General features: G+C 37.2%; 1 protein-coding gene across 7 annotated transcripts in view; it reads left to right on the top strand.

Annotated features, from left to right (window-relative positions):
• Positions 1–24,200, top strand: part of UBR2 (ubiquitin protein ligase E3 component n-recognin 2) — a 132,923-nt gene that overhangs the window by 87,722 nt on the left and 21,001 nt on the right. For 2 of the 7 annotated variants that reach the window (XM_079780560.1, XM_079780559.1), the window contains exons 18-36: positions 573–638; positions 1,559–1,681; positions 1,827–1,890; positions 2,860–2,984; positions 5,349–5,401; positions 6,585–6,687; positions 7,455–7,503; positions 7,920–8,074; positions 9,059–9,161; positions 11,476–11,585; positions 11,697–11,777; positions 12,188–12,366; positions 13,520–13,719; positions 15,933–16,026; positions 16,564–16,725; positions 18,654–18,754; positions 21,199–21,277; positions 23,221–23,369; positions 23,761–23,816. In XM_079780560.1, coding sequence (XP_079636686.1) covers positions 573–638; positions 1,559–1,681; positions 1,827–1,890; positions 2,860–2,984; positions 5,349–5,401; positions 6,585–6,687; positions 7,455–7,503; positions 7,920–8,074; positions 9,059–9,161; positions 11,476–11,585; positions 11,697–11,777; positions 12,188–12,366; positions 13,520–13,719; positions 15,933–16,026; positions 16,564–16,725; positions 18,654–18,754; positions 21,199–21,277; positions 23,221–23,369; positions 23,761–23,816 — 2,052 coding nt within the window. Of the gene's footprint in view, positions 1–572; positions 639–1,558; positions 1,691–1,826; positions 1,891–2,859; positions 2,985–5,348; positions 5,402–6,584; positions 6,688–7,454; positions 7,504–7,919; positions 8,075–9,058; positions 9,162–11,475; positions 11,586–11,696; positions 11,778–12,187; positions 12,367–13,519; positions 13,720–15,932; positions 16,027–16,563; positions 16,726–18,650; positions 18,755–21,198; positions 21,278–23,220; positions 23,370–23,760; positions 23,817–24,200 lie in introns of those variants that run through there. The other 5 variants (XM_079780557.1, XM_079780558.1, XM_079780561.1 and 2 more) reach the window with 4 other exon arrangements.

The raw sequence follows: 24,200 nt of genomic DNA, 5'->3' as shown, positions 1-24,200 counted from the left end.
TGGATTTTTTTATATTTCAAATTATTGATACATTCAAAGAGTAATTTTAATCTCGATGCTAACCGTGTCGAGTCACACTTGACATCCGAGTGCAAAAGGTTAAAGACAGGAATGCACTTTTCTTGATTCTTTACTTGCAAGCATTTTTAGGACAAAATTGGATATTTTTAAAAAATTAAAATTCAGATTTTATCTACTTAAATTAAATTAGGTTTAAAGATAAAATTTCTGTTAGTATAACTCCAAAATTGAGGTTTTAATTTTTAAACCTTACCAAGGCTTGCTATACGTTGCCCCCCCCACCCTATTTTTCTTAGCTATGAACCTTATAGAAATAACTTTGTTAAGAAATTCAGAAAGTTGGATACAAAATGTGAACCATGGAGTGACCACTGTAATCTGGAAATTTTTAATTCATTAATCTTTATTAAGAGTATTATTGCAGAAACCACACTGTGTGTGTGTGCATGCACACTTGCCCAAAACCCATTTGCTCTTTCGGAATGTGGGGAGAGGAGAAAGCTGCACAAATGAAAACCTATTTACCCAATATAATCAATTTTATTTTTTAGATTTATTACTATCATAATGTGAAATGCAGACGTGAAATGTTTGACAAGGATATAATAATGCTTCAGGTAATGAATTAAAAGCATTACACGTAAAGGTATGGGGAGAGTTTTTCTTCTTGTTAATTCCATAGAACCCAAACACTTATAAGCACTCCCAGATCTATAACTCTAGCCTAGCCCCATCTACTAAACTGCAAACTTATATGACTAATGGGCTATAGAACATTTCCATCTAGATTTTTGGACACATTTCAGATTTAACATTAACATATTCAAAATATAACTCTTACTTCCTCCATACCTTCTTCATCTCTTGGATTTTCTACTGTGGTGAAATGTTCAACTAAGTAAGAAACCTGAAAGCTATCCTTTCTTCATTTTCCTCTGGCTAAAATCCCAACCCCTTAAATTGATTTCCAAGAACTGTGATACTTAACTATGTTAAAACTAGAGGCCCAGTGCGCAATTGAAATCACGCGAGGAGGCACCCTGCAGGGGGCTGGGACCCACGCCGGCTCAGGCAGGCCCCCCTGCCTCTGTCTCTGTCTCTGCTCCGGCCTCACCTGCATACGCAACCTCCTCCTGTCCGGTCGGTCGTTACACCCGGCCTCATTTGCATATTATCTCTTTATTTATATAAATATAGATTCCCTGAATTTGCCATGAGGGAACCCTGAAATAAAACTTTAGAATTGAATCCAGAGGGATACAATTAATTCAAAGCATTAAGAGAAAAGAGAACATAAAATCCACATTATTCTGATGTGTGGATTTAGGGGGTTGTTTTGTTTTGTTTTACTAGCTTAGATTCCTGTCCACACTTAAAGCTACCACAATTAGGGAATGGGGTTAAATGGGTTTCCATCTTTTATTGGGATTGGTGAACAAGTAAGCAGCTTTCTCTTGTGCAAACCAAAATATTTTTCACTGATTGTTTAATAGTGCTTTTGACCTCCCTCTTTTCCTTCATCTAAAAAAAAAAAAAGACAGGTGTCTCCATGATGGATCCAAATCATTTCCTGATGATAATGCTCAGTCGCTTTGAACTTTATCAGATTTTCAGTACTCCGGACTATGGAAAAAGACTTAGTTCTGAAATTACTCATAAGGTAAGAGTATGTTTCATGAGACCACAACACATCATTAAAGAAACAGCTTTCATTTTTTTTGTTATGTTAATCATTGAAATAATACAGTATCTTTATTCTTATCTCTGAACTTTATTCTCTCCCCCCCCACACACACTTGTTATAGGATGTAGTTCAGCAAAACAATACTCTAATAGAAGAAATGCTATACCTCATTATAATGCTGGTTGGTAAGTGAATAATTTTGAGACATTTATAAATTATATTGGCTTTTGTGGTAGCATGTATTTCAGAATTTCTCAACCATGTTTCTTTTGTTTGAGTGATTACTCAGTTTTAGGGGAAGGAGATTTTTCTCCCCTCTGATTACTGTAATGATGAGAGTAACAGCACCGTTGCTTCGGGAAAAAGAGAGTACAACTGCTGAAGCAGAATAAAGTGAAAGACTCTTAGTGTTTTGGGGATAGGAGGAGCAGGAGAATTTAGCTAGCAAGAATAGGATATTTAAGAGCTATTTACTGTTACTTTATATCTTAGCTATGTTTCCCTCCATGGTTTATGGTGTAAAAGTGTCATATTGACTTCAGACATAACAATTCCACGTTAACAGAGAGAGACCTATAGCTAATCGATGCAGATACCTTATTGCCTACATTTTCAGTCCTGTTGCCTCCATCTTTGCTATTCTTTTATTCTTTACCTTCTTCTACCTCCCCTGCTATTTCAGACTCTATACAGTCTGTATCGCAGAGACTCCTGGCAACTGTCAAGAGGTGATACCAGTGAAGGAGGTATTAGAAGGTGATAGCTCATTTGCCACTAGATAGGACACAGAGGAAGGCTCTCCTTCCCTGCTACCATGTGGCAGACGGCATGAAAGCAGTTCCCTAGACTACTGGTACAACTATTGCTGCACCAAGTCTTTACTATATCTAATCCCGTCCTACCTTCTGATCCTATTCTTTCAAAATTGCAATCAGAGTTCTCTCCACTGTCTAAAACCTGCACTCACCACTTGTTCCTGAGACTCAGAAGGACAGTTGGGAGCTCCTCTCCCCTAGCTCGTTGCCAGGCCAGTCACTGCTTTTCCATTGTACAGAAAGAAAAATATATTGTGTGAATTATAAGTATGTATCACATAAGTGTCGTATTTATGTTAAATGTGTGTGTGTGTGAGTATACTTTTTCATTGTTAACAGGAGAGAGATTTAGTCCTGGAGTTGGACAGGTAAACGCTACAGATGAAATTAAGCGAGAGATTATCCATCAGTTGAGCATCAAACCTATGGCTCATAGTGAATTGGTAAAGTCTTTACCTGAAGATGTAAGTATCTACATTTTTAAAAAGAAAATTATAACAGTCTTTTCCTACCTATCAGTCTTAGTATTTATAGATTTAATTGTATATACCATTTCCACATTTCGAGGACATGTATCACTCTAGTCACTCTTACTAGAAATAACCAGAAAAAGAGAATACTAGGGACTGGGAGTGGAAAGCAGCTTAGGAATAGAATATTTCACAGTGAAGCTTTGAAAGAGTTAAGTAGCTGAATAAAAGTAAATCTAGTCCTTGGAAATGAATTTTTGTATATCCATTATACAAAAATGATATCCATTAGAGGGAGGTTATTATAGGGTCTTTAGTACAAAGTTGACATGGATAAAGTATTTTGAAGAAGGGAGTGAGAAAAACCTATTCAGCTGTGTTGAGTAAACTAACATTTTCTGGAAGTTTTTCCTTCTGAAGATTCCTTAGTGAACCATTTCTCTTTTTTAGTGAATGTAAACAGATAATTCACATGGGCTTTCATAGGTTAATTAAATTATTTTCCCTCCCAGGATCATAAATACTAAGCCACCTGTTTTTCAGCCAAGGGCTTTTTAGAAATCCCAAACTTACATTTGGGAGCGGACTTTATTTTCATTGAGTCTTTTCAAAATGTTTTCCCAAATTTTAAATATAGATAGAAACTTTGAACTCTAGTTTCATTCTTCTAGAATTTAAACCTGTACTGTTGCATATTAACACTTCTTTTAAACTTTGCATTATGAAAATTTCTGAAGATCTATAGAAATAGGAAACATAAAGAACCCATCACTGGCTTCAACAGATGGCCAGTCTTGTTTTATCTATACCCCAACCACTCACTAGTCCCTACACCCCACTGGATTATTTTGTAGAGATTTACCGTTTCATCTATTAATAGAACTGTACATACCTAAACCAGTGGTTTTTGTTTTTGTTTGTTTGTTTGTTTTAATATATTTTATTGATTTTTTTCAGAGAGGAAGGGAGAGGGATAGAAAGCTAGAAACATCGATGAGAGAGGAACATCAACCAGCTGCCTCCTACCGGGGATGTGCCCGCAACCAATGTACAAGCCCTTGACCAGAATCGAACCTGGGACCTTTCAGTCCGCAGACCGACGCTCTATCCACTGAGCCAAACCGGTTTCGGCTAAACCAGTGGTTTTTAACCAGGGACGATTTTGACCCCAAGGGGACCTTTGGTACTCAGGGCAGGGTGTGTGTTGCTACAGGCATCCAGTGAGCATAGGCCAGGTATACTGCTTAACATTGTACGATATACAGCATATGCGCACGCGCATATGTGCTCACTCACACATATTTACAAATCCTAGTAACATTTCCAAATACACACACACACACACACACACACACACACACACACACCATAACAAAGAATTAGGTGATCCAAAGGTCAGAGTAAAAATGTTGAGAAACTGATCTAAAAGAGAGGGGCTTTTAGGAAAATCTGTCTATATGTCATTAACACACCTGAAAGAAAACAACAATAATTACAACTTTTTAATATCCCTAAATAGCGAGGTAAGATAAAATGTTATTGTTCTTTAGCCCTGGCCAGTGATGTTCAATTGGTTGAACATTGCACATGCACTGAAAGTTTGCCGGTTCTATTCCTGGTCGGGGCACGTAGATACCTGGGTTGCTGGCTTGATCCCTGGTAGGGGGCATGCAGCGATTGATATTATGTTTTTCTCTCTCCCTTCTTCTCTCTAAAAATCAATAAAAAATTTTTTTGATCTTAAAAAGAAAATTAGTTGTACTTCTTAATGCAAGAAATGAATCCTGAGTTACTAGATAAAGAAGTAATTAGTTTCATTTAGACTTTAGAATAAGGAGTACCGTACTTTCCGGCGTATAAGACGACTGGGCGTATAAGATTTTCCTGGGTTAAAGTCGTTTTATACGCCAGAAAATATGGTATATTGGACTATATTGATGGGATTAGGTAGATATATTGGACTACCGTATTTTCCGGCATATAAGACAACTTTTTAACCCAGGAAAATCTTATACGCCCAGTCGTCTTATACGCCGGAAAGTACGGTAATAAAATTTAAAACAGCATTTTAAAAGTGAATATGCCTTGCAACTACATTTATCAAACATTTTTCACCAGAAAATTCTTTATTCACAGTATTCTTAGTAACATCTTACCATGAATGGGATATGATTTAGGAAATGTTCCACTGAACATAGATAAGAAATTAGTATAACTACTTCACAAAATATTACAGTATAGTGCATAAATTTTATTTAAATACTGTATGTACTTTGTTTTCATTTAATTCCTTTTGAAAGCTGTCACCTTGATTCCTATGGTAATGACTTCTTTTTAATTTGTTTCCTATACCGTTAGGAGAACAAGGAGACTGGCATGGAGAGTGTCATTGAAGCAGTTGCCCATTTCAAGTGAGTTTACTTTATTTTTTTTCCTCATTTAATTTTTTTATATATTCATTTTTTTTAGAGTGCTTCATTTGATGGAACTGAGAATGATATTGTTGCCTTCAGAGAGTAACATTTCCAAATACATAATTCCCAACTATATATCTCACTGACTTTTTATTATCTAGCCCTGTGCTCAGCAACTTAAAGTAGCATTATGAAGATTTTCCTTGTATTCAGAATAGGTGTTCATAGCCAATAGCTTTAGATAATTAAAATTAACCTGAGCAGGTGATCTAAGTAAATGCATTAAGCTTCCTTAAAATTGCTTTCATTGTTCCATTTGAATGTGCCACCTAAGCTGTGGAATGGCCTCTGAATGCTGCCGCCTCTAGTATCCAGTGTGTGGCCCAGTCAGTAAAGCAGTTTATCCCCTTAAGGTTGTTGAGGCAGTGTCTTAATCCTGCTTTTTCCTGGCTCTCCATCCCAATGGCAGTGTCTTTATTTTTGTCAATTATGAAGACAATACACACTTTAAGAAAAAATATAAAATACGTGTATAGAATCTTTAAATCCTAAAATTGTACCTACTTTTTTCTACTTGGTATTATAGACATCTTTACATGTCAAGATATAGAAGTTAACATCACTGTTCTATTGTTTGGAGATATCATAATGTGTGTAACCTATTCCCTGTTAGACTTTGAATTATTGCCATTGCACCACCATCAGATTCACTTGTCCAGTTAGGATAAACAGAGTTTGGATGTGCTAGATAAAATTGGCAATCTACATCTCATGTAAAGCTTGAGATGTAGATTGCCAATTTCATCCATAGAGAGTAGTACCAGCTTTACACTCACCAGCAATATATGAGAGTTCTGGTTTGTTGTTGTTGTGTTTTGTTTTGTTCTTATATATTTTTATTGATTTCAGAGAGGAAGGGAGAGGGTGAGAGAAATTGAAACATCAATGATGAAAGAGAATCATTGATTGGCTGCCTACTGAGGATTGAGCCCACAACCGGGCATGTGCTCTTGACTAGAATCAAACCTGGGACCTTCTGGTTCATAGTTCGACACTCAACCACTGAGCCAAACCGGCTAGGGCAAGAGTTCTGTTTTTTTATCCTATTATCTAAGACTATCTCATGAATTAGTGTATGATTTTAGTAATAATATTTTAAGGTCCTTTTTTTTTCCCCTAGGAAACCTGGATTAACAGGACGAGGCATGTATGAACTGAAACCAGAATGTGCCAAAGAGTTCAACTTATATTTCTATCACTTTTCAAGGGCCGAGCAGTCCAAGGTAATTGGAAAAATTAAAAGTGTACTGGGGAAGGGTTGAGTTGGGTTGGGTTTTCCTATTGTTGTTTCAGTCTAAGCAAAATTTACTGCTTTCACAGATTAAAAAGGGATACATTTATATTGTAGGGAAGTTGGAAAGTATAAATAGATACAAACAAGAAAATACAGGTTATTTATAACACCACCTAACATTTTGGGTTTCCCTGCTCCCAGTGTTTTGTGCATAGATATATAAGATCTATATTATATACATACTCACACACATACATGGTATAACTGTATTTTATTGGCTTTTGAAGACAAATTGTCAACTTGTATTATAATCAGTTAGCTTCTTTTATACTCATTTCAGAATTGCTACAACTTAGCATTGCAACTTTCCAGAGTGAGTTAGGAATTTTCCTAATTATTCTTAGCTAGTTAAGTTTTGTCTTTTAGCAGTCTACTCTTAAAATACTTTTTCAGTAAATGGCGTTAAATAAAACTTAAACATGGAGTTTTTGTTTGGTTTTTGATGCATGTCATAGCATTCAAACCTAAATAGTTTTTGGTTGCACATGTTTCTCTTGCATTTTAAAGCAAAACAGAACCCATTGTGGGAGTGGGGGGAATTAACCTTGATATATCAATGGGGGGGAGGGTTGAAAAACTAAAGATAAAAATCTTCTCAAGTCAGAAGATAATATAACAAAGATTATGTCAGTAGTTTCAGATATTAGGTTGTTTTATATTACTAATTCCCTGTGCAAATTACTTTTCTTTTATTAGGCAGAGGAAGCTCAACGGAAATTAAAAAGACAAAATAGGGAAGATACAGGTATTTTTAATCTTTCCAAAAATCTCATGTCAGTCTCTTACTTATTAAACATTGTTTTCTGTTGACACTGATGTTTATCCTGGTGAAGTGGAAGATTTAAATATAAGCTTCCCTAGTGAACATTCACAGGACTAATAAATATATTAATATGGAAATAGTCTATACTGAGTCATCTCTTGCTTAATGGTTTTATCTCAGATTTTAAGAAATTTCTAGGGAAAAGAAAGGCTTTCCTTTGTACTGCTATTTATGAAGCTGTTTTTAGGCATTTGACTGTCCTTAAAGTAAAATATAGCTTTAAGATACATGTTAATGAATAATTCTTTGAGTGAAGACTATCAAAAGTATCTAATAAAGAGATAGTTTTTTAAGCATGTTCTACAAAAAAAAAATAATAATAATAACTTTATTTTCAGCACTTCCACCTCCAATTTTGCCTCCATTCTGCCCTCTGTTTGCAAGCCTGGTTAACATTTTGCAGTCAGATGTCATGTTGTACATCATAAGAACAATACTGCACTGGGCTGTAGAACATAATGGATATGCCTGGTCTGAGTCCATGTTGCAAAGGGTAGGTTTGAAGACATTTATTATTTATATGTTTTGTAGTAAAAGCCAAAGTACATTTGTCAGTATCTGTACACAGAAAATTTAGGACAAATGTAGTGTTAGTTACCTTAATTTAAAATATGTTGTTACTGCTTTTGTATCTGCCAATAAAATACAAGCCTGACAGATTTTTTTAGACTACATGGTTGTGATTACCTTGGTCCTTTTGGCCAATCTGCCTCTCATTGACTGGTCCTAATATGACGTTCGCTGCCTGTCATTCAGGCTAACCTAGTTTTAGCACATCTGACAACCACAGTAGCCCTGTGTCTGAGGAAACCATGCACACATCTGCTTCACAATTGTAAAGCACGGTAAGAGCAATAAAAACGCAGAGAGAGTCAGTGTAGTTATGTGTTTTCTTAGAAGTCTGGTAAGGAATTTTTTTATTTTTTATTTTTTGGTAAGAAAGTTTTTGAGATATACTGAAGATTTCTGAATATCTTTATAAATTGTGTGGTATTAGAGATAAAAGTATGTCTCTTTCTGAGATGATTAAGATTTTTAGATACAAAAATTAAACTAGGTAGTATTGTAGACTAGATAATTACATGGTAGATGTTTGCAGCTCTAATTATTTGGCCATTGATTCTTAGAAGATTTTTAAGACTGTAGGGAAAGAATAACCCTAACCCTAGCCCTAATTTGGCATTTCTTAATATCAAATATTATTTGAATTGCTGGTCACATCTGGAAATAATTTTAACTTACCCTAAGAACTTGCAATTGAATTTTCTTCTTAGCTGAAATAGAAATTATTCCCTTGCTTTATTACAAAATGAACCGTAAAGTTTGAATTTAATAAAAATTAATACTTCAAATTGTTTTTTGTTGCACTTAGTCGTTAATAGTTTTTCTTTTTTTCAATAGTGAATTCTTTTTTGTTATTTCTGATAAAAATATGTACTTTTGTTTTACTAAAAGTTATAAAACCTGTTTATTTGAGGTGTTACATTTAATTGGAATGGCACTACAAGAAGAAAAACAGCATTTGGAGAATGTCATGGAGGAGCATGTAGTAACATTTACCTTTGCTCAGAAGATATCAAGTATGTATACACTTTTTATTAAACTAACTCAAAATAGCAGTGATTTTAAATATGTAAGATAGCCTCTTTTATTTGATCTTATAGGAAATCCAAACTTGAATATATATTTGAGGCTATATATAATATTCATCTATGTAGTAAAGATACTATATCAGATCCTGATATTTTTTTATAAAAATATTTAGGCCCTATATATACTTAAAAATATGAATTTTATTCATAAACAGAAATATTAAATGAGTGTAGCACATACATTTTAACTCTAAGATATACTTTTTAAAACACAAAGTATGCTATCAGGACTTCACTCTAAATTGTTGTTATTTTATAAAAATATATTGAAAATAATAAAATTAGTTTTAAAGGATGAGATTATTTTATATAAAGTAATGTGACTTTTTTAAAAGGCTAAGGAGGTTTTTTTTTAGCTTTTTATTCAAAATAACAAACATAGTCAAGTTGAAAGAGTTGTAAATATTCATGTACCTACCACTTAGATTCAGTATATTTGCTATATTTGCTTTTACATTTGCACACCTTTTTGAACCATTTATTTCAGACATCATACCATTTTGACTCTAAAGAAAAGCTTTTTTTTTAATAATTTTCAGAATAAGCAGTTGGTCTGATAATTACCTGCAGGGTTGGCAACTGTGACTCTTTTTGCTTAGGGTTGTCTTTGTTTTCATCTTACTTGTGGGCTGTTCTTTATTCAGTGTTTTATAGTCAGTTATAATCAGTATTCCTTTTCATCGTCAAACTGCCAGTTTTGGTCAGAGGGAGTCTGTTCAGTTGGCTGCTTTGTCCTTTTAACCCAACCCGTTAATATCACGTTGCTTTGGGGTACAAAAGATGACTGCCCCCAGCTCATCTTGTACTTTTTCTGCGCCAAACCACCATGAACCATTTGCTGAGGTGTTTAAATGCCGAGGTGGTAAAATAGGAGTTTATGAATTCCCTGATTGCAAGGGATTATATTTATAACTTTGTTTAGTGTTATGTTCTCTGCCATTTCTTCCTAAAAGATAATGACTGAGAATACCAGGTTCTACTCGGAGGTGGGCAGGAATAATCCTTGTGTGCTCATAGATCTCTATTTTCCCCCTTAGCCCTCATCCAGTTAAGTGGGAGAAAGAGGGGAAACTGCCTCTTTTCACTGAAAACTTTAGTCTTAGGTGCCAGCCTTTCCCTATTGTTCTCTGCCAGTATTTCTTTCTATGTATTAACATTGTCTTTTGCCTTCTTTATCACAAGTGCTTTTACTTTAAAATAACCACACAGAAAACTAATTTTATTCACTCATCACTTGACAATCTCAAGTTCTCCCTCCCTGCCCACCTCTCTTTTCTTCCTCTCAACAATCATTTTCTCTGAACATTCCTCATATTTCTCTTTAAACATTTCAAATCATTAAAACACATTATTTAAAGCCAGATCCCTAATCCATAGCCACAGAATTTTAGGTCTGGAAAAATATGAAAGATCACTTAGTTCAATCTCTTCTTTTAGGAAAGAGGAACCGTTTGCTAGAATGGTAACACTTAAATCAAGAAAACCAGTAATTATAATGAGGGGAAAGGGAGAAATATGTATTACTTTCAATAATAAAGATTTAAAAAAATAAAAAGTACATGTATAAGAAAACTCAGTAATTTGGCATTTCTTAATAGTAAAACTAAATTAGCTAACATTGGATTAAATGTACTCTTATTAATATGGATTTGAGCCCTGGTGGTTGTTGTTCAGTGGTTAGAGCATTGGCCTGCCCACCAAAGGGTCATGGGTTTGATTACCCGCCAAGGGTATGTACCTGATTTGCAGGTTCAATACCAGATCCCTAAAACCAATAAAAACCTTTTTTTTTTTTTTCCAATTGTGGACTTGCCTTTTAGGTCTTTTCCTCAAATAAAGAAATAATTCATAAAGGAAGAATTTTTTTAAATTTAGGTTTTATTAAAGAAAAGGTCACAGCAAATTGGTATATTTAAACACAAATGCATCCCTGTAATTCTAATTTATTTTCTTAGACTTATAGAATCTCAGGAAGACTTTTTAGCTGGACTTTAATTGATTAAAGTAATCATTTTGGTATAAGATGTCAGTTTTGAAAGATTAAAGCTTTCTATTGTTAAGTTGTTTGTGAAGTACAAATATGTCACATTCTGAAGAAGTACTGAAAATCTCTAATAAGTAGAGCTGAAATCAATTGATAGGCTCATGATGTTATAAGCAACTTCATTTATCTTGTGCATAGCAATAATCGCTGTGAAGTGTTAGCTGTTGTTATTCCGCCTTTCATTTTTTTCTGCCCTAGAACCTGGTGAAGCACCAAACAACTCCCCCAGCATATTAGCAATGCTGGAAACACTGCAGAATGCTCCCTATCTGGAAGTCCACAAAGACATGATTAGGTGGATATTAAAGGTAAATTTTCTGCATCACTCTTGTTTTTTGTGAGAAACATTAAATGTTTATTTAAAATTTTGATAATGTTTCATAGCTTCAGAGTAACTAATGCTTTTTTTTTGTTTGTAGACTTTTAATGCTATTAAGAAAATGAGGGAAAGTTCATCCGCCATTTCTGTGGCAGAGACAGAAGGAACCATAACGGAAGAGGTATAAGAAGTAGCGAGTGGTAACACCAAAAATTGTAGCAAGTTCACTATTTAAATTTATCTGCAATAAGTTGATAGTTGATACTAGTCACAAAAATGTAATTTCCAAGAAATGTGCCCCTACTTGTTTATCTTTAACCTTTTGCACTCGGATGTCGAGTGTGACTCGACACCGTTAGCATCGGTAACAGCTCGAGAAAAAAGCAAGCGAGTGCAAAGGTTTAATAGTTATAGTCTGCTTTTTTTTTTTTTTTTAACATGTTAGGTTGATGAAGAAATTTTTCATTTAGAAAAGTGAGGTTGTAGAATAGATTTTAATTAGTATTACCAATAAAGATATTTCTAGGGGCTTTTGGGGGGTGGGATTTTCTTTAGCATTTAATGGTCTAATTAAATGAAGCATAATTTCAGAGTTCAAGAGACAAAGACAAGGCTGAGAGAAAGAGAAAAGCTGAGATTGCCAGACTGCGCAGGGAAAAGGTCATGGCCCAGATGTCTGAGATGCAGCGGAACTTTATTGATGAGAACAAAGACCTCTTCCAGCAGACAGTAGCGGAGGAAGCCTCTAACTCTGCTGTTCTTGATAATGGGTAATTTTCAAAATCAAAAATTTTTAATCTCTTGACCATTGATTCTCAACTGTGAAAGTTTTTTTTCCTTATAAGTACATTTTTAATCCTAAAATAATTTAGAAGATTGATAGGTAAATTTTGTGGCCTCTAGTTAAAGGAATTAATCTTATAAATCTGAATTTTTTTAGTATATATTTATGAGTGCATCTCTAACTATCTTACCTAATAATAGACAAACATGTAAATTGACCGTACCTCCGCTTCACCCACAGCCAATCAGAGTGAGTATGCAAATTAGAAGGCCAAAGATGGCTGCCGCCCAGCTGCTCCAGGCACGGAGTAGCCAGGCGGGGCAGGACACCTGCTATGAGAGGGAGGGCGGGGGGGTGAAGGGATCTACAGGGGCGGAGTGCCGCAGCGAAGATAAGACTGCAGACTCCGGAGTCTGCAGCGAAGACAAAGATGGCAGACTCCGGCCTGAGTCTGCAGCAAAGACGAAGAAGGTGGACTCTGGCCAGAGCGAAGGCCTGGGTCCTGGGTGCCAGAGGAAAATCGGTGCTGGAAGCCAAGGGAAGGAAGGCCTATTGCACAAATCTCTTGATGCAACGGGCCTCTAGTAGATAAGATAATTAATGTGTATGCTTAAAATGTTATACAAAAGACCCTTGCCATTCATAAAAGAATGAGTACACAGTGCCCTGGCAGGTGTTGCTCAGTGATTAGAGCATCAGCCACACACCAAAGGGTTGTGGGTTCAATTCCCAGTCAAGGGCATGTACCTGGGTTGCAGATTCGATCCCCCGGCCCCAGTCCAGAGCATGTGCAGGAGGCAGCCAATCGATGTGTCTCTTTCACATCAGTGTTTCTCTCCCTCCCTCCTTTCCTTCCTTTCACTCTCTCTAAAGATCAATGTAAAAAATATCCTCTACTGAGGATTAACAAAAACAAAACAACAAAGAATGAGTACACTAGGCTCAGTTAACTGAGTGTATGGCTTCTGTGTTGCATATTGAATGCCCTAAGGACTAAAGGAGATGGTTTGATAAATATGAAAGATTTCTGGCATTTTAAGTCATCAAAACCGTATATGTGCAAACCTGGCATGTACTGTTTTCTGATTATATAGAAACTTCTTAGGCTTATTAATTATATTCATGACCTTTCATTACAGCCCTATGGTGTCAGATACAACACTTACAGCATTGGGCCCAGCACAAACTCAGGTCCCTAAACAAAGACAGTTTGTTACCTGTATATTGTGTCAAGAGGAGCAAGAGGTGAAGGTGGAAAGCAAGGCAATGGTCCTGGCAGCATTTGTTCAAAGATCAACTGTATTATCAAAAAACAGAAATAAAGTCATTCAGGATCCAGGTAAGTCATAGCTTCATCCTCTCCTCCTTTTAATAATGACTGCCACCCTAGCCGGTTTGGCTCAGTGGATAGAGCGTCGGCCTGTGGACTGAAGGGTCCCAGGTTCGATTCCAGTCAAGGGCATATGCCTGGGTTGTGGGCTCCATCCCCAGTTGCGGGTATGCAGGAGGCAGCCAATCAACGATTCTCTCTAATTGGTGATGTTTCTCTCTCTCTCTCTCCATCTCCCTTCCCCTCTGAAATCAATAAAGATATATTTTAAAAAATAATAATGACTGCCACCTAGTGCGTGTGGTGATATACAGAAATTTTATTAAACTAACAATAACTCCATAGGCTTGGTGGTATCTCAGGTAACTTGGGCAGAAATTCCCCATTTGACAGATAAGGAAACATTGCAGAAGGCTTAATATTGTTTCTGAATTACACAGCTCGTAAATAGCAGGGATTCAATGGAAAGTTTTTCTTTGTGATAGAACATTAATATGCTTTGCTACTTAACAGTCATTCCCATTCCTCAACACACTTGTATATTAGTTGACACACAGAAACAACAATTTATTTGTCTCATGGATAGAACCCATGTGTACTGTCTTGAGAACAGTTGTGTGAGTTACCTATGTGAGAAGCAATCCTTGAGCCAGATTCTGGCTTAGAGTAATGATCACATCTCAGATAGGGTTCCCCAGAAAGATTCTTTTTTTTTTTTCTTCTCCCCAGAAAGATTCTTGAGATAGATAGAGATCGCCGTGTGGGACATTTGTTAGGGAGAGCCTTGGCATCAGTGTGTGTGGGACGGGGAAAAGGAAGCAAGTTTGGGCAAGGGAGAAGTTAAGCTGTCCCAAAAGTCCTCACACAGTCCCATGGGAGCTCTGCAGCTGGTTGGCCCTCCAGAGGCATGCTGAGTTGGGGCATGAGGGCTGGGTCTTTGTACCTGGAGACTGATCAGTGACTGCTTTTGGGGTCCTCTGGAAAGAGGTGTGACCTTGAGCAAAGCAGTCACCCTTTAAAGAGGAATGGCAGTGAGTGTCTTCCAACTGCTGAGGAGTAAGTCATCATTCCTGCAGAGGATCTAGGCTGCACGTTACTGTGTCCACCATAGACACTTGACTCTCCTCTTAGTGTTGTTCCTATGTGCTTGTTCCTATATGCTTCAGCAATACCAGTAAATTTCTTGAGAGTAGGAGCTGTCTTTGGACTTTCCAATGCACTTAGGTAGCAAGTGCCTTTCACACTGTAGGATTGAAAGGTTTGAAAACTCACTGGTAAGGAAAGTCTGCACAGTGTGACTGTCAAGCACCCAGTTAGGAAAGATTGGTCTGTTTTCATCTTTTGAAATGCTCATTTGAACTAGGCGATTTATAATTTCATTCCAGATCAAAGATAAAGTCGCTAAGTTTATTTGTTTTGTTATTTCATGAAGAAAAAAACTTTGGCTGGCTGAAAGCAGATTTTCTTCATGCTGTGATATTTTCTCTATTCTATCAATCAAATTGAAACTTGAGTAATTCTTTCTGTAATGTTATAAAATTTCTAGGATAATACTACTTTACACAGAGAACTCGAAATATTCCAAAAGAAACCAGGCACCCATATTATGGTTGTCTTTATTTTTCATCTCCTTTGAATATTAAAAATTAGCACCAGAGCAGTAACTGATTTTCCCTTTTCCCCACCTCTGGTCTGGGTTGCTGTCCTGGATATTTTGCTGCTACTTGGACCCTGGTCCAGTGATTGTGGTTCTTCTCTGATGGGTTGTCGTTAGACAGAATCTTCTCTAGGGAGTGCCCCATTACTGCCAAAGCATCTTCTTTGCTAAAGATCACTGTGACCCAACTGCCGTGAAGGCATTAAATGCAGCCCCAAGAAGAATATCCCTTTTACTGAGCTCAGGGCTTTTGGAGGGATTGGGAGTCTCTCAATGCCCTGAGAGTATGAAATGTTCAAAAGATAAGATGTGCTTAAATACAGAATTCCAGTTTTCTTTAACAATTCAGGGATGTTTTATTTGCTCAGGGTGATGAAAGTTAAAGGGTCCTGCTTTCTAAATAATCCAGGGTCTTGCATAAATCATTGGTATCTCAAAGGAAAGTAATAAACTAGCATTTCATTTCAAGTTTACAAGCCTTTATCAAGGATTTCACAAAGTAAAGTTTTACATTTGTTATGGGAAAATTAAATGCTTGGGTTTTGTTTGTTTGTTTGTAATGCAGAAAAATATGATCCATTATTCATGCACCCTGATCTCTCATGTGGAACACACACTGGTAGCTGTGGACACGTTATGCATGCCCATTGTTGGCAAAGGTAATATATTCTTACTATTGGTCAAGAAAAGCTTATTCAAAGGCTCAAAATTGAATTTTTATATAAAGGAAATTCCATTCTAGAAAAAGGGAAAAAGAATTAAAAATATTAAAGAAAAACTCCACATCACTGCCTAATAACAATTAAAATTGAGTTGCTTTGTTATACATACTATAAAGGAATGACAAATTTCATAGTATATCAGCTATATTTTTTAATGTGGGGATCTATGTCCACTAACAAACTGGATGAAGAAAATATTTTTACAGTGTACTTGTTACTTCCTGAAATTGCCATGGCTCCCTGAGCTAAGTTGGGATAACCACAAATTTTCCTGTTTTAGAACTCTTAGAACCCATTCTGATAATTAAAGCAACTCAAAAATTAAAGTACCAGTATTAAAAATAATTCAGTTCATGTTAAGATTTTTATTTTTGCATTATGTGTGAAAACAAATTATTTAAAATATTGAGGCTTATGGTACTTACTGAAAAAAATACCGTTGTTTTTGATCCCTCATGTTTTCTAATTGAAAAGGTATTTTGATTCCGTTCAAGCTAAAGAACAGCGAAGGCAACAGAGATTACGCTTACATACAAGCTATGATGTAGAAAATGGAGAATTCCTTTGTCCCCTTTGTGAGTGCTTGAGTAACACTGTTATTCCTCTGCTGCTTCCTCCAAGAAATATTTTTAACAAGTAAGTTTTGGCTCATAAAACCTTTATATCAAAGCAATAGTTGCCTTTGAAGATAATGAAATAATAAGCCCAGAGGGGGGAATCTAGGTAATTGTATAATATTTTCCAGATACTTTCCAAACTTTTTATTTAGTCATTTCTTCTAGCAGGCCTATAAAATATTTTGGTTTTTAGAAAGAAATAGGCCAAAATTTAACAATTTCTTGTTTACCCATAGACACTATAGAACATAAAAATTCCTGTGTATTCATGAAAACTGTCGTTATTTCTAGGATCCTGCTTACTTTTCAAGAGATGCTCAGTAAGTTGATAGGGGAGGGAACAGAAGCTCAAATGGACTTTATTGAATATTCTAACAATTAAATATAATATTTTGCAAATTACTGGCTTCAGGAATTGGGCCCAAATAATGAAAATCCATTGGTGTATTTAAAATGGAAAATTTTTGTCATTTCAAAAATTTTAGGGTGATTCTAGTTAATAGGTGTGACTTATTTCAAAATATGGATTTAATACTGTCTACTATTTATTTTATTTTTTTTTAAATATATTTTATTGATTTTTTACAGAGAGGAAGAGAGAGGGATAGAGAGCTAGAAACATCAATGAGAAAGAAACACCGATCAGCTGCCTCTTGCACACCCCCCACTGGGGATGTGCCTGCAACCAAGGCACATGCCCTTGACCGGAATCGAACCTTGGACCCCTGAGTCCGCAGGCTGACGCTCTATCCACTGAGCCAAACCGGTTTCGGCACTGTCTACTATTTAAATATGATTTTCATTTCTCAGTTTAGACTTATGGTATCTACATGAACAAGTACTAATTTAAGTTTTATGAATATGAATCTATTAATTTTAGAGAGGAATGGAGAGGGAGAGAAATATAGAAACATCAATGATGAGAGAATCATTGATTGACTGCCTCCTACAGACCCCACACTTGGGATCACGCCCGCCAAGCAGGTATGTGTCCTGACTGGGATTCGAACCGTGACCTCCTGGTTCATAGGTTAATGCTCAACCACTGAGCCAGGCCAGCCATGCAAGCTCATGCTTTTTAATCACAAAAGAAAATCATGGTACTGACTTAATCTGTAGTTGAACTGATAAATTAATCATTGTTAAATTAAGGATTCACTACATAAAAGGAGAAAAAGAACACCTTTGTTGGATTTCACCTCACTTTTATGGTTTAGGTTTTGTATTTTTTCCATAAGAGCCAATTATGGCATAATAATGAAGAATAAAGGCTTTGGAGTCTGATATGACTGAGTTTGAATGCCAGATCTGTTCCTTAGATGGCCTAATCAAGTTACATAGTGCTAAACCTCAGTTTCCTAATCTGTAAAATGGGGATAATAATATAACCTGTTTCATTAATATTTTGAGGATTAAATCTAATACTGTTAAATGCTTTACTAAGTGCTTGTCACATAATAAGCACTCAGTAAATAATGGTGGTGGTATGGTGATTGTGGTATTTCAGAAATACTTGCAAATTCCAGTACTGAAAAAAGTGAACTTTTTGACAAATAATGTTATTAGCATCATAGTAACAAATAATATATTTCTATTTCCATTGGCAAAAGTATGTTTAAAATATTAGACCCATGCCGAAACCGGTTTGGCTCAGTGGATAGAGCGTCGGCCTGCGGACTGGAAGGTCCCAGGTTCGATTCCGGTCAAGGGCATGTACCTTGGTTGCGGGCACATCCCCAGTGGGAGGTGTGCAGGAGGCAGCTGGTCGATGTTTCTCTCTCATCGACGTTTCTAGCTCTCTATCCCTCTTCCTTCCTCCCTGTAAAAAAAAAAAAAAAAAAGAAAAGAAAGAAAAATATTAGACCCATAATCATTTAAGGAGTCTTTATATCTTAACTAAGCAACAACAACAAACTACTAAATACTTTTTATAATTTTTTCTAGCAGGTTAAATTTTTCAGACCAACCAAATCTGACTCAGTGGGTTAGAACCATATCTCAGCAAACGAAAGCATTACAGATTCTTAGGAAAGAAGAACGGATTCCTAGTAAGTTCTGATAATCTGCTTTCATTTTTCCCTCAAGTCCAGAAAGAATTGTTTAAGATGTTTATTTTATTGTTAACAGTATTACAAATGTCTCCCATTTTCTCCCTTTTTGCCTTTCTCCACTCAACCCCCAACCCACCCAGGCCTTCCCCATTCTATTGTCTGTGCCTATAGGTTATGCATGTATGCATATATGTTCTTTGGTTAATCTCTTCCTGTCCCCCATCCCAACCCCAGTTTTTTATTCTGTTCCATGCATCCAGCCTTGAGACCTATTTTATTAGTTTATTTTGTTCTTTAGATTCCACTTATAAGTGAGATTATGTGATATCTGTCTTTCTCTAACTGGCTTATTCACTTAGCATAATATTTTTTAAAATATATTTTTATTGATTTCAGAGAGGAAGGGAGAGGGAGAGAAAGATAGAAACATCACTGATGAGAGAGAATCATTGATCTGCTGCCTCCTACACGCCCCACATGAGGGATTGAGCCTGCAACCTGGGCATGTGTCCTGACCGGGATCGAACGGTGATCTTCTGATTCATAGATCGATGCTCATCCACTGAGCCATGCTGTCCGGGCAGCATAGTATTTTTTAAATGAAACCTCTCATTTTAAAATTTGGCTTACTTTAATTTTCTTTGTCTTAATGAACTACATTTGACTTGACTATGTTACTTCTTATTCCTTGAAAAGCCACTGGCTTATGTGAGGTTTATAATAAATATTTCTCACATATTCCCCCGTGTTAATGAAGAGCTTCTGAGTGTGGGCGAATGTTAACTATCTCTTACAGAGCTAGCTTTAGCTCTCAGTGGCCTAATTAATTTTATTGTTGGCATTACCAAAGGCTTCCCAAGTTTCACAGCATGCACTGCAATTATGACGCAGGGAAAGCAATCTGAGCAGAATTTTTATCATTGGTTTTTATAAAAAACAAAACAGCATACTCCTCCTTTTGCTACCTTCCCTAGCTATGTTGTAGTGGTTCTACTATTAGGAAAAGCACAGATTACTAAAGAAGGTGCCTTGATCAATCAGAGCAATGGGATACCGTATGCTTTAAATGCATGTTATGCAAGCTTTTATTAATGGAAATTTTTCCTGTAGTTTCTAATTTCTTTGACCTATATTTAGAATGAAATTTAGCCGAAACCGGTTTGGCTCAGTGGATAGAGCGTCGGCCTGCGGACTCAAGGGTCCCAGGTTCGATTCCGGTCAAGGGCATGTGCCGTGGTTGCGGGCACATCCCCAGTAGGGGGTGTGCAAGAGGCGGCTGATCGATGTTTCTCATCGATGTTTCTAACTCTCTGTCCCTCTCTCTTCCTCTCTGTAAAAAATCAATAAAAAATATATATATAAAAAAAAAGAATGAAATTTATGTTGGAAATTCAGAGAAATATTGTGGACTGATGAATCCTATCTAATAAAAGAGTAATATGCAAATTAGCCATCACTCCACAACAAAAATGGCGGCGCCCAGTCCTCTTAGCCCCGAGCCCCCAAGCCGCGTGATCCGGGGCAAAGCGGCGGCGGCTTGGGGCCGGGGTCTCCAGCCGGCAGGGCAGTGCACCCCCAATGCACGATCTTCAGGCCAGCGAAGGCAGCCTGGGCTGGAACCACGCACCCCCACCGGGCTATCCCCAGCCAGGCTGAGATGGCAGCCTGGGCAGGGGTCTCAGCCTGGCTGGGCTGAGGCGGCAACCTGGGTTGGGGTCTCAGCCTGGCCAAGGCCCGAACCCCTTCCAGCGGTGGCAGCCTGGGGTCTCAACCATTGAGTCACACCAGCCAGGCAGATATGGAGGAATCTTAAATGTTTCTTTTTTTATAACATATTTTATTGATTTTTCACAGAGAGGAAGGGAGAGGGATAGAGATTTAGAAACATCGATGAGAGAGAAACATTGATCAGCTGCCTCCTGCACACTCCCCACTGGGTATGTGCCCCCAACCAAGGTACATGCCCTTTGCCAGAATCGAACCTGGGACCCTTGATTCTGCAGGCCAATGCTTCATCCACTGAGCCAAACCAATTAGGACTGTTCAATATGCTAAAGAAAAAACCCTATCTAATAAAGAGGGAATATGCAAGGGAGGGCATTTGGGGGTGACCGGGGTGTCAGGGGAGGGCAGTTAGGTGTCGATCGGGCTGGCAGGGGAGTGGTTAGGGGGTGATCAGGCTGGCAGGCAGAGTGGTTAGGGGCAATCAGGAAGGCAGGCAGGCGAATAGTTGGGAACCAGCAGCCCTAGATTGTGAAAGGGATGTCCGACTGCCTGTTTAGGCCCGATCCCATGGATCGGGCCTAAACAGGCAGTCGGACATCCCCCAAGGGGTCCCAGATTGGAGAGGGTGCAGGTTGGGCTGAGAGACACCCCTCCCCCCGTGCACGAATTTCGTGCACTGGGCCTCTAGTAATGATATAAAATACTTGTTTCTATAGATATTGCCTCTTCAAAGAATTCAGAAAATATGGATGAATTGCAGCTCCCTGAAGGGTTTAGGCCTGATTTTCATCCTAAGTGAGTACATTATTTATTCCTTTCAAGCTTGGACCACTTGAAATGAAAAGCTAAGTTAGCAATTAGTAAAAATATGATTTGTAAGCTGGGAGCAAAATATTATAGGACATTGATCTTGAATTCTGACATTTAAGCATTGCATAATGATAGTTATTGCCAGTATATTGATCAGAGAACCTAAGAATTACATTGCATGTTTCTCACCAACCTCTCCTAGTTCGAATTGCTGACTCCCTGTTATACCCCTTTATCTGGCTTTTCTTAATAACACCTCATCAATACATCTAAATCCAAACTGCTCAGCTACCCCCAAATCCTGTGCTTTCCTTCTGATCCCCATATATCTATTTATGGCCCCGCCAACTTATTAGTAACCCAGTGTGGACGAAAGGGGCCACATGCTGACCTGACAGGCTCAGGGAAGGCCTGCATAGCAGTCTTGCAGACTCAGAGACCTAAAGTAACCACAAAGGATGGTCTGAAATTAAACTTTAACTAAAAGCAGTTATGGTGGGCATCCTAGGCCGGTATCTTCACTGACAAGGTCAACCTTTACCTTAACTGAGCCTATCTGTCTTTTTGCATCTATGGTAACATACCCTTGAAATGTCTGGGTAACTAGTAACTTCCCTTTTTCTGGAGCCCCTGGGGCACAACCAAATATGCTGGGCGCCAGGACAGATACCACCAATTCCTTCATTATCATGTTAATTGTTCCTGCACCCACCTAAGTATGTGTCCATCATTTTACTTTTTATCCAATCTCAGGGGTTTCCCCCGTTTTGCTTTATCCCACCTCCTTAATCTATCACCAATGAATTTCATGTAACCCACCTACATGCCTGCTTTGATTGTAATGTATAAATACAGATGTAACCCGCCATTCTCCGGAGCATTATCTCAATTCGTTAAGGTTCTGCTTCCTGGCATATGTCGACAGTTTGGCTCAAATAAACTCACAACAATTCTTTACAGGTTTCAATGGTTTTTTTATGTTAACACCAGGATCAAAACTAGAGTATTTTTATCCTCTTTTACCCCGTAGCCAATTAGTTATAAAGTATAGTGTAGATTCTAGAGCTAGACTGCTTGGTTTGGTTCCTGGTAATACTGCCTACCTGCTGTGCAGCTGTACAAATTGCTTGATCTCTCTGTACCTCAGGTTCCTCATCTGTAAAGTATTATGAGGTTTAAGTGACATAATACATGTAAAGCCACCTGGAAGTTATTCCTGGCATGTACTAAGTAACACAATAAAAATAACACTTAAGTAGAAAAAAAAATCAGTCCCATGCCTCCCACATTCCCCCTCCCTTTCCCCCGTCCTGCTATTTACTTCCATATTTCTAGTTACAACAGTTAGTTAGCTTCTCTTTTGATTTATCATTTCTAAACAGTAATTTGTGTTGACTGGCTAGCAATTTAGTATTCAGCTGTTACCTCAACCATACCCACTTCCTTACCAGTCTCCCAGTAGAGTTCTTTCACAATTTTTGGTTAAATCTGTTGGCAATGTTTACATTATAATTGTTGCTGCAGATACATGTTACGTGTTATAATTATATATTTTTTCTTTTACAATTTTGTCTTTCCTGTGGTTAATAATTGCCCTGTTTGTGTGTTTTTTCATGCACTTGGTTTTCTATAGGTGTCACTTTTTCCCCCCTAAATGCTACAGTAGAGCTTTCAGGTGCCTAGCATACCTTTTCTGAGTGTTCCCGCATCAATCAAGACTGAACACTGCTGTCACCCTGAGAATTCCCCTGGCTATGTTTCTCTTACTTGGCTAGATCTCTTATTCTCCTCTTTACTAATTTGCATACAACTACCTTAGGTAGTTTAAGTGATTCAGTTCCAACATAGCAAATAGCTGTTAAGAATCTGAAATATTTGATGTGAGCACATTGTTTTGAGCTAATCAATCCTCTGTGTGTTCACTTCAGGAACCCTTATTCTGATAGCATAAAAGAAATGCTAACAACATTTGGAACTGCTACTTACAAGGTGGGACTAAAGGTTCATCCCAATGAAGAAGATCCCCGTGTGCCCATAATGTGTTGGGGTAGTTGTGCATACACCATCCAAAGCATAGGTAAGAGATTTAAAGTCTCTCATTAAGTCACAAGCATACATGGACATGAGTTATGTGTAGAAGCCTGTATTTATATGACATGTTTAAAGTGGGCAACAATATGAAGACCTTGAAGTAGGAAATGCAACATACTGACAAAATATTAGATTGGCAGGTGGTAAATTAACCAGCAACAGAGAACTCATTTTGGTGGGGTTTTAGCTTCTTGTCAGTTGAGGGAATGTGTTTTCATTTTTACTTTTCATCCAAAGTTCATTCATGTATAATGACTTGAAATTTCAAAACCTGACAGTATTATGCTCTCTCCAAAAAGAATTTTTTTTACTATTTTTTGGAATTGTGATAAAGTATACACTCAAAATTTACCATCTTAATCACTTTTAATCTGCAGAAAGAATTTTAAGTGATGAAGATAAACCATTATTTGGTCCTTTGCCTTGCAGACTGGTAAGTTATCAATTTACTCACTTCACAGAATGGTAGAATGAAAATTCTTTGGTTCTGCTTTTTTTTAAAGCCTAAAAACTGAATTGGTTATTTAGGCATAGCTTTACTCATTTCATAGTAAACCCCTTTTCTATAATGATATTGAAGAAGTAATGTTTGTGGGTTAATTTCTAGTTTTTCTTTTAAATAGACTTCAGCTCTTCATCTAGAGTTCTTGCTTAAACACATGAAAAGATGGGGGGAAAAACTAAAAACAGTGCTTGTTCTCCACATGCGACTACCTTTCATAAGCGACATTTAAATTAAGTACACATTAATGTCAAAACAGTACATTTTATGCCTAGAAAAATGAGGAAGGGAAATGTACAGTCAAAGCTAGCTGAA

The sequence above is a fragment of the Cnephaeus nilssonii genome (genome assembly GCF_951640355.1).
Source record: "Cnephaeus nilssonii genome assembly, chromosome: 9".
NCBI lineage: Eukaryota > Metazoa > Chordata > Mammalia > Chiroptera > Vespertilionidae > Cnephaeus > Cnephaeus nilssonii.
This window is presented reverse-complemented; position numbering and strand designations above follow the sequence as displayed.